Source organism: Dermochelys coriacea, chromosome 3 (assembly GCF_009764565.3).
Source record: "Dermochelys coriacea isolate rDerCor1 chromosome 3, rDerCor1.pri.v4, whole genome shotgun sequence".
Classification (NCBI taxonomy): Eukaryota; Metazoa; Chordata; order Testudines; family Dermochelyidae; genus Dermochelys; species Dermochelys coriacea.
This window is the reverse complement of record NC_050070.1, coordinates 114910326-114919000: the sequence shown is the minus strand read 5'-3', so window position 1 is coordinate 114919000 and position 8675 is coordinate 114910326. Positions and strand designations below refer to the sequence as shown.

The 8675-nt window shown below is 48.9% G+C and overlaps 2 protein-coding genes across 7 annotated transcripts in view; one reads left to right on the top strand and one right to left on the bottom strand.

Annotated features, from left to right (window-relative positions):
- Nucleotides 1-4205: 4205 nt before the first annotated feature.
- On the bottom strand, nucleotides 4206-6828 carry LOC119852845 (multiple C2 and transmembrane domain-containing protein 1-like). Its single transcript, XM_038394726.2, has 2 exons — nucleotides 5973-6828; nucleotides 4206-5833 (listed from the first exon to the last, which is right to left on the bottom strand). The coding sequence occupies exons 1-2, from the start codon at nucleotides 6635-6637 to the stop codon at nucleotides 5725-5727; spliced, it is 774 nt and encodes a 257-aa protein (XP_038250654.1). The 5' UTR covers nucleotides 6638-6828; the 3' UTR covers nucleotides 4206-5724.
- LATS1 (large tumor suppressor kinase 1) overlaps nucleotides 6116-8675 on the top strand; it is a 37916-nt gene continuing 35356 nt past the window's right edge. For 4 of the 6 annotated variants that reach the window (XM_043511186.1, XM_043511185.1, XM_038394725.2 and 1 more), the window contains exon 1: nucleotides 6116-6251. The gene's annotated coding sequence lies outside the window, so the exon portion shown is untranslated. Of the gene's footprint in view, nucleotides 6256-8675 lie in introns of all 6 variants that reach the window. The other 2 variants (XM_043511184.1, XM_043511183.1) reach the window with 1 other exon arrangement.

The following is an 8675-nucleotide window of genomic DNA, read 5'->3' as shown; positions in this document are numbered from 1 at the left end:
GTATCAAAATGTAGTTATAAATGTGGAATTATCATTGAGCAGCTGTGTTTCTAGTGGAGTCCTGCAGGGATCGAGTCTTAGCCCTACACTATTTAATGTCCTTAATGACCAGTGTAATAGGGTCCTTGGTGGGCCAAGGGGCCTAGTGATTAATGTCCATTTGGTCATGAGGCAGTGGTAGGGGAGCCTGGGCCTGCCCATTCCACCAGGCTCTGACCCACAGCCCTAAGAGGGTCAGCATCATTTGGCCTTCAGATAGGTCCCTCTGAGCTACCTTCCCTGGGTCACTTCCTACTGCTGCTACACTCCCTCAGCTGGTCCCAGATAAGGAGAAATGGAACCCAAACTCCCAGCCCCAACTGGGCTCAGCATACAGTCCTCTTCATGCAGGGAGGCTTCTCCAGCCTCTTTTGGGCAAGAGCCTTCTTGGTAGATCTGCACTCCCCCAAGCCTCTCCCTTCTGAGCTAGGTCTCTCTTTCAACCCTATCTCCAGTTGGAGAATGCTCAACAAGGTTGGAGGGGCAGGTCTACCTGGGCCCTGTACTACCCTTTCACCTCTTCTGGCCCTATGTGGGGTTTGTACACCCCATCACAACTTGGAATAAAACATAGTCATCGCTGATAAAATTTGCAGATAACACAAAAATTGGGAGAGTGGTAAATAACGAAGAGGACAGGCCACTGATACAGAGCAATCTGGATTGTTTGGTAAGCTGGTTGTAAACAATGTAAATATATACATTTCTAAGAATGTAGGTTATATTTACAGGATGGGATGCTATCTGGGGAAGCAGTGATAATCAGCTGACCATGCGCTCCTACTATGAAGCTGTGGCCAAAAGGTCTAATGCAATCCTTGGATGCATAAAGGGGAATCTCAAGAAGGAGCAAAGAGGGTATTTTACATCTATATTTGGCACTGGTGCGGTTGCTGCTGGAATACTGTGTCCAGTTGTGGTGTCCAGAATTAAAGATGTAGGTTGATTCAGGATGTTGATAGATGGGAGGGGGTTCAGAGAAAAGCCACAAGAATGATTTAAAGGATTGGAAAACATGCCTTACGTGATACCTAAGATGCTCAATCTGTTTAGTTTAAGAAAGCAAAGGATAAGATGTGACTGGATTACAGTTTACAAGAACATGGAAGACACATATTTGATAATGGGTTTGTTAATCTAGTAGAGAAAGGAATAACAAAACCCAATGACTGGAAGTTGAAGGTAGACAAATTCAGACTGGAAATATAGTATATATCAGTAGTTTACAAACTTTTTTCATTGGCGGATTCCTAAACATTTTTGAAAGGAGATGCGGACTCCTTTGGAAATCTTAGACGTTGTCTGCGGACTCCCACCAGTCTACGGACCAAAAGTTGAAAAACCACTGGTGTACATTTTTCACAAAGAGGATAATTAACAATTGGAATAATTTACCAAGGGTGGTTGTAGATTCTCCATCACTAGCAACTTTTAAACAAAAATTGGATATTTTTCTAAAAGATCTGTTCTAGTTCAAACAGGAATTATTTGGGGGAAGTTCTATGGCCTGTGCTATGCAGGAGGTCAGACTACATGATTACAGTGATCCCTTCTGGCCAGAGACACTATGAATCTCACATATGCTGTATACAAAAGTAATATCACGGGGACTGTCACCTGATATGCTGAAACTACCTCTGAGCCCATTTTTCTCAGATGGCTTGGGACTCCAGAACCCTGTCTTGTTGAGCCAGACATGCTAGCCTGCTGCAACACAGACCCAGAGTCTGAACCATACCCCCAAAGCTGCACCTAAACTGAAAACAGCTCAGCAAGTACTCCTGTCTCCCACACCCAGCTCCCAATGGGATCCAAACCCCAAATAAATCTGTTTTATTCTGTATAAAGCTTATACAGCACAAACTCATAAATTGTCCACCCTCTATACCACTGATAGAGAGAGATGCACAGCTATTTGCTTCCCCAGATATTAATCACTTACTCTGGGTTAATTAATAAACATGAGTGATTTTATTAAGTATAAAAAGGAGCATTTAAGTGGTTTCAAGTAATAGAACAAAATAATTTACCAAGCATAATAAAACAAAACACACAAGTCTAAGGCTAATACATTAAGAAACTGAATTCAGTTAAATCTCTGCCTCAGAGATGTTCCAATAAGTTTCTTTCACAGACTAGACGCCTTCCTAATCTGGGCCCAATCCTTTTCCCTGGTACAGTCCTTATTAGTTCCAGCTCAGGTGGTAACTAGGGGATTTCTCATGAGAACCCCCTTTGTTCTGTTCCACCCTCTTCTATAGCTTTGGCACAAGGCAGGAATCTATTGTCTCTCTGGGTCCCCACCCCTTCTCCTAAATGGAAATGCACCAGGTTTAAGATGGATTCCAGTACCAGGTGACATGGGCACTTGTCCTGAGAGACCCCAAGCCTCCATTCTTCCTGGCCTGACTCACAGGAAGGCCTGCAAGTAAACAGAGCCATTTACAACCAATTGTTCTAGTCAATGGGAGCCCTCAAGATTCCAAGCCACATTAATGTTCCACACTTTGCATAATTACTATATGACTTCAGAGTAATACTTCATATTTCTAGCTTCAAATACAAGAATACAAATAGGATGAACACACTCAGTAGATCATAAGCTTTGTAATGATACCTTACACGAGACCTTTTGCATGAAGCATATTCCAGTTACATCATATTCACACTTATAAACATTTTTCCATAAAACATATGGAGTTCAACGTCACAATCACTTCTTTTACTTGTATTCTATATTCCCCTATTTATACATTCAGCCAACCCCTTTTGGCTACAGTATTGCTTAGTTGGTTATCCTCCAAGTTGATCCAACACCAAGATCTCAATCCTTTTCAGTGTCATGCATTCCAGGATTCTGTCCCAAATCCTTTTAAGTATGGCCCACATTCTTTGTTCCTAGATGTATGACCTGTTGGTCATACCAATTGGAGCGGGCTGGGGCCAGGTCGCTCTACCTACCACCGTTGGTGAGTGGAGGCCTGCCCGCTGCTGCAGGGGAGTGGGGGCGGAGCAGGGACAGGATTTTTGGGGAAGGGGTGGAGTGGGGACGGGGCTGGGTGGAGCAGGGGTGGGAAGAGGCAGCGCTGGGGTGGAGCAGTTGCATACTTTGCATATGGGTAGGGATGGCCCTGAGCGTGGTTGCTGCTAAGGCAGGCTGCTGCCTGCCCTGGACCCATACGGCTCCCGGAAGTGGCCAGCGCGGCCCTTGGAGGGGGCAGGGGTCTCTCTCGGTGCACTGCAAGTACCACCTTGCCTTGCACCCCCGCAGCTCCCATTGGCCAGGAACGGGGAGCTATGGCCAATGGGAGCTGTGGGAGCGGTGCTTGCACACGGAGCTACATACCTCCCCCCACAGAGGCTGCAGGGATACGTTGGCCCCTTCCGGGAACAGCATGGGGCTGGGGTAACAGGAAGTCTGCCTTAGTAGCAGCCACGCTGTGCTATCGACCAGGAGCTGCTGGAGGTAAGTGTTGCCTAGCAGGAGGCCACGCCCTAGCCCTGAGCCCCTTTCCAGAGCCAGCACCCTGTACCCCCTCCTGCACCCCAACATTCTTCCCCAGCCTGGAACCCCCTCCTGCACCCAAACTCCCCCCCAGAGCTTGCACTCCTCAAGCCCTCCTGCACCCCAACCCCCTGCCCCAGGCTCAGCCCAGAGCCCCCTCCCACATTGCGACCCCCTCAGCCCCAGCCCAGCCAGCATCCCCTTCCAAACCCCACCCCAGCCCGATGAAAGTGAGTGAGGGTGGGAGAGAGCAAGTGATGGGGGGGGGAATGGAGTGAGCAGGGTGGGGTTTTAGGGAAGAGGCAAGGTAGATCCTGGATTGCCCTTAAATTCAAAAAGTGATCTTGGGCATAAAAAGGTTGGAGACCACTGGGGTAGAGAGAGCCATTCATTATTTCATATCAAAGAGGGGATGTTTTCTCTCTTATAACAAGAGCACGCAGAGAGCGGTTGACACTAAAAGGCTGATGACAGGACTGTGTTGAGTATAGTCTAGCCACAAGTTACAGTCATTACCACAAGGTATCGTTGAGCCAGGAGCAGATATTGAGGCAATGAGATCTGCGCCTCCTTTGTCGCCTCATGCCTCAGAAATCAGTCACTCCTTTGACATACTTGAGAGTGTTCTGAATGCAGATATGGTAGCTATTGCTGATTATTATTGGTGGTGATGCCAAGTAGAAGTAAGAGTGTGTTGAGTGCCTTTCACTTACATCATGCACAAGCAGGCAGAGATGAATGTAGTTCTCAATGGTCAGAGACCAAAGCATGATTCACACACGGTCTGTCTAGGCATCACGTTGGATAGAACTTTCACATATCGTTACCATCTTACAAAGATAGCGACTAAAGTCAAAATGCGCTACAATCTGCTCAGGAAACTGGCCAGAACGACATGGGGTGCCAATGCCCATATGTTATGCACTTCAGCCTTTCAGAGTAGCAGCCATGTTAGTCTGTATTCGCAAAAAGAAAAGGAGTACTTGTAGCACCTTAGAGACTAACAATATGCTCAAATAAATTTGTTAGTCTCTAAGGTACTTCAGCCTTGACACTCAGTTATTCAGAGGTGAAGTACTGTGCTCCAGTAGGGGCTTGCTTGTCTCATGCAAAGATGATCAACGTGTAACTTAATTGCACCTATTATTTCAGGCCTATTTACATCTACTTTGCTACCATGGTTAAGGATATGATTTAGTCATAATTCTGTAACTGTACCAGTTTGTTTCGGCTGGAGCCAGAGCGGTATGCCCCCCTCACAGCTGTGGCAGTAGCTGGGGCTGTGTCCCGCCCATTGCTGTGGCCGGAGCTGGGGCCTGGGTGTTCCTAACCAGTGGCTTCAGCTGGGGCTGGAGCCAGGGCTGTGCTCCCCCCACTCCCCATAGCTGTGGCCAGGGTCGAGCAGGGCTGCCCTGCCTCTGGGCCCAAAGCTGTGTACCCCTACCCTGTGTCTTTGGTTGGGGCTGTGAGCCCCTAACCCTTGGCTTCAGCTGGAGCTGTGTGCCCCCCCACAAGCAGTGGCCAGGGCTGTGTGCCCCCTGTTTCAGTGGGGCTATCAGTCCCCCTTGCAGTAGGACTTGGGCTCTCAGTCTCCGCCATGGAGCTCCAGCTGTCCCCCCGCCCCGGTTATTCGTGACTTTAACTAAGGACAGGTCATAGCTCCCATTAATTTTTGTGTATTATGAAGACCTGTCCGTAACTTTTACTAAAAATAACCATGACAAAATCTTAACCTTAACCGTAGTTACCAGTGCTCTGCAATATTGCTGCGGCCAGTGTTGGCAGAGAGGAAAGCGTAGCAAAGCTTGTGACAAAATTTCAAAACATGCCACTTCGCTATTATTAATTAAAGACGCGTTTAATCCCCCATATGGCCGTCTGCCCTCCTGCTGCCAGCTGTGACTAAGTGTGGGGTGAGGGACGTACGGTAGAGGACGCGTGGGGAACTTCACAGTCCGCAGAGAAAGTGACATAGAGTTCTCTTGCTTCGGCCCCCACTCAGCGCCAACCCGGGTTTGATTTACCACCGAGGCAATGGAGCCTTCTGAACCGGTTTCGTACGAGGCATGGAATTTGCGCCGCAGCGGAATTTCAGTGGCGTTGGAGAGACAGGTGACTGTGTGCAAAATGACTCCGCTCCCCGGAGGCCTTCCTGCCCGGAACGCCGCCGCCCTGGCTGGCTACATCAGATTATTTTGCATGCACCACATAACTCTGCACTCAGAAGTGGGGGCGGCCGGGAGGCGATCGGGATCCTCAGGCATCAGCCAACCAGAAACGGCGCCTTTCCTGGGGGGGGGGGGAGTGAGTGAGTTGTGCTACGGGCCACCGCCAGAGCCAGGACGAGGGCGCGCGTGAGGCGCTCGCGGCTCGTCCCCCCGCAGCGCGCGCAGGGCCCGGCCCGGAACGCTGACTCCGAACTACTCACATTCCAATCCAGGGGGGCGGGGGGAGCAGCAGGGAATACGCGCAAAGGTGGCCGGGAACTGCCCATATCCGGGAAACCGTCTGCGCCAGACCCACCGAGAACATGGCGGCCCGGAACTGAGCCCCACGGGGGGGTGGGGGAGGGGACGAGCTGCCACCAGCGCCGGGGACCCGAACGGCGCTGCCGCCGCCCCGCGGGCGGAGCCCAGCGCCGCACGCAGCTCGCCGCACCCCGCAACACGCGTGGGCCCGGGGCGACGCCGCCGCCTTGTCCCCGCAGGTAAGTCCGGCTCCGCGAGCGCCCTCGCCCCGCTCTGCCCCGGGAGGGGAGCGCGGCCAGGGGGATCCCGTGCCCGGGCGGGAGGCGAGTCCGGACCGCGCCTCGCGCGTGAACGTGACCCGCCGGCCCCGGCCGCCGCCTCTCGTCACGGTGGGGGGCGCTGCCCCGCGAGTGAGTGGAGACAATAACAGCTCCTCCTCCCCCCGCCCTCGGGAGCCGCAATGGGGGGTTGCTCCCGGCTCCCCGCCTGGCTCACGCCGTTTGCAGCTCTCTGCCCGACTGCTGCATCTCTCCTCCATTTCCCCCCCCCATCTCACAAGCTCCTGCTCGGATCTCTTCGCCCCGGTAGAGCCTTTTGCCCCTGGGGGAGATTCACCATCATCCATCTCTCCGGCGGGGATTCCCCGTCTGCTGCTCCAGCGCCTCGCCTTAGTTGCTCTGGGGAGGGGCCGGGCGGCGCCGGCTAGAATCCAGTTTGTGCCCCGGGGTGGGTACGGTCTGGGGTCTCTGCCTCTCTGGGCGCTCCTCTCCCGCAGCTGGAGTTTTTGTGTATTTCAGTCCTGGACTAAACTTCGAAACGTTTCCCCTTATTTATCTGCAAAATAAAGATGGGGGCGAAAGGGACAGGATAATTGAAAGCGTGTGTGTGTAACTGATTCGAGACCCAAATGTATTAATCTTTGAGGACTATGGTGTTGGGATGACACTAGGCTGAGGAGGAGACACTGGATTAGAGATTATTCCCTGAACACGATGCTCCCATTTGGCCTCTTCAGCTGTTACTGGCACTAAGTTCTGCAGTCAAATAAATTGTTATATGAAACTAGGTCAGGTTTGGCTAGCATACTTTCATTTAAGTGAAACTTAGTTTAACTTTTTTATCTGTTGGTGTCCCAGGAACATCCCCCTATTATAGTGATTTAAATTTGGTGGATGTTCACCTTAGTCCAAGTGCCATCTCCAAGTACCCAGCTGTCACAGATAAGGGAGAATCTGATACTTTGGCAGATGGTATTTATGCTGCTCTGAATTTTTGTATATAGGTTGAAAACTAAATTGGTCCCAGGTCTGGTACTTGCTATAAATTCATGGTCTATGCCAAAATACAGTGCTGATCTGAGGGATCAGTGACTGTGTTGTTCCAATATCTTGCAAATCACCAAGATTAGAAACAAAAGCAGTTAACCATTGTAATACAGTATGGATGAGGATATCATGAGAACATCGGAATGGCCATACTGGCTCAGATTAATGGTCCATGTAGCCCAGTATCCTGGCTTCCAACAGTGGTTGGTGCCAGAGGCTGCAGAGGAAATGAAGGGAACAGGGCAATTACTGATTGATCCCTTGTCATCCAGTCCCAACTTCTGGCAGTCAGAGGCTTAAGGACACCCAGAATATGAGAGTTACGTCCCTGACCGTCTTGCTAATAACTATGGATGGACCTATCCTCCATGAATTTATCTAATTATGTTTTAACCCAGTTATGCTTTTGACCTTCACAAGATCCCCTGGCAATGAGTTCCACAGGTTGACTGCATTGTGTGAAGTAGTACTTCCTTATGTTTGTTTTAAACCTGCTGCCTATTTCATTGGGTGACCCCTGGTTCTAGTGTTATGTGAAGGGATAAATAACACTTCCTTCTTCGCTATATCTATACCATTTGTGATTTTTTTTCCTTTATCATATATCTGTCTTCTAAACTAAACAGTTGCAGTCTTTTTAATTTCTTTTCATATGGAAGCTATTCCATACCCTCCCTAATAATTTTTGTTACTTTTCTCTGTACTTTTTCAAATTCTAATATATATTTTTTTGAGATGGGGCAACCAGAACTGCACGCAGTGTTCAAGGAGTGGGCGTACCATTGATTTATACAGTGGCATTATGATGTTTTCTGTCCTATTTTCTGACCGTTCCCTAATGGTTCCTAAGATACTATTGGCTTTTTTGACTGTTGCTGTACATTGAGCAGTGTTTTCAGAGAATTATCCATGATGACTCCAAGAGCTCTTTCTTGTGTGGTAACAGCTAACTGAGACCCTATAATTTTGTATGTGGAGTTGGGATTATGTTTTCTAATGCACATTCAATGTTGCCAAAGTAATGCAAAGTAATGTCATCTGCAGTATCACATTCATTTCTAGCCCTGGTAGTCCATGACATGCTGTACTTTTAAAATTGCTTTATTCTAATTACCTTAATACCTCTCTGTCATGCCAATTCCAGAGTGATTTTAGTGGCTACTGTCTTCGTACTAGGATCACTTCTGTACACTATGTGAAAACAACTAAGAATTTTAGCTTTTAAGTAAGTGTAAAGAATTGATCTCTAGTATGATACTCTTGATTGAGAAATTTGGACTGGTTAAATTGTTTAGAATTGAACTGTGGAAGGAGAAATGACAGTTTATTCCAATTACA

Bases quoted from the DNA above. Each gene is read 5' to 3' on its own strand.
- LOC119852845 (XM_038394726.2), bottom strand. From the start codon at position 6,637: ATGGATGATGGTGAATCTCCCCCAGGGGCAAAAGGCTCTACCGGGGCG. The intron at 5,834-5,972 runs GTGAGTAGTTCG...CCCCCCCCCCAG, and splicing joins CCGCCCCCCTGGATTGGAAT to GAAAGGCGCCGTTTCTGGTT.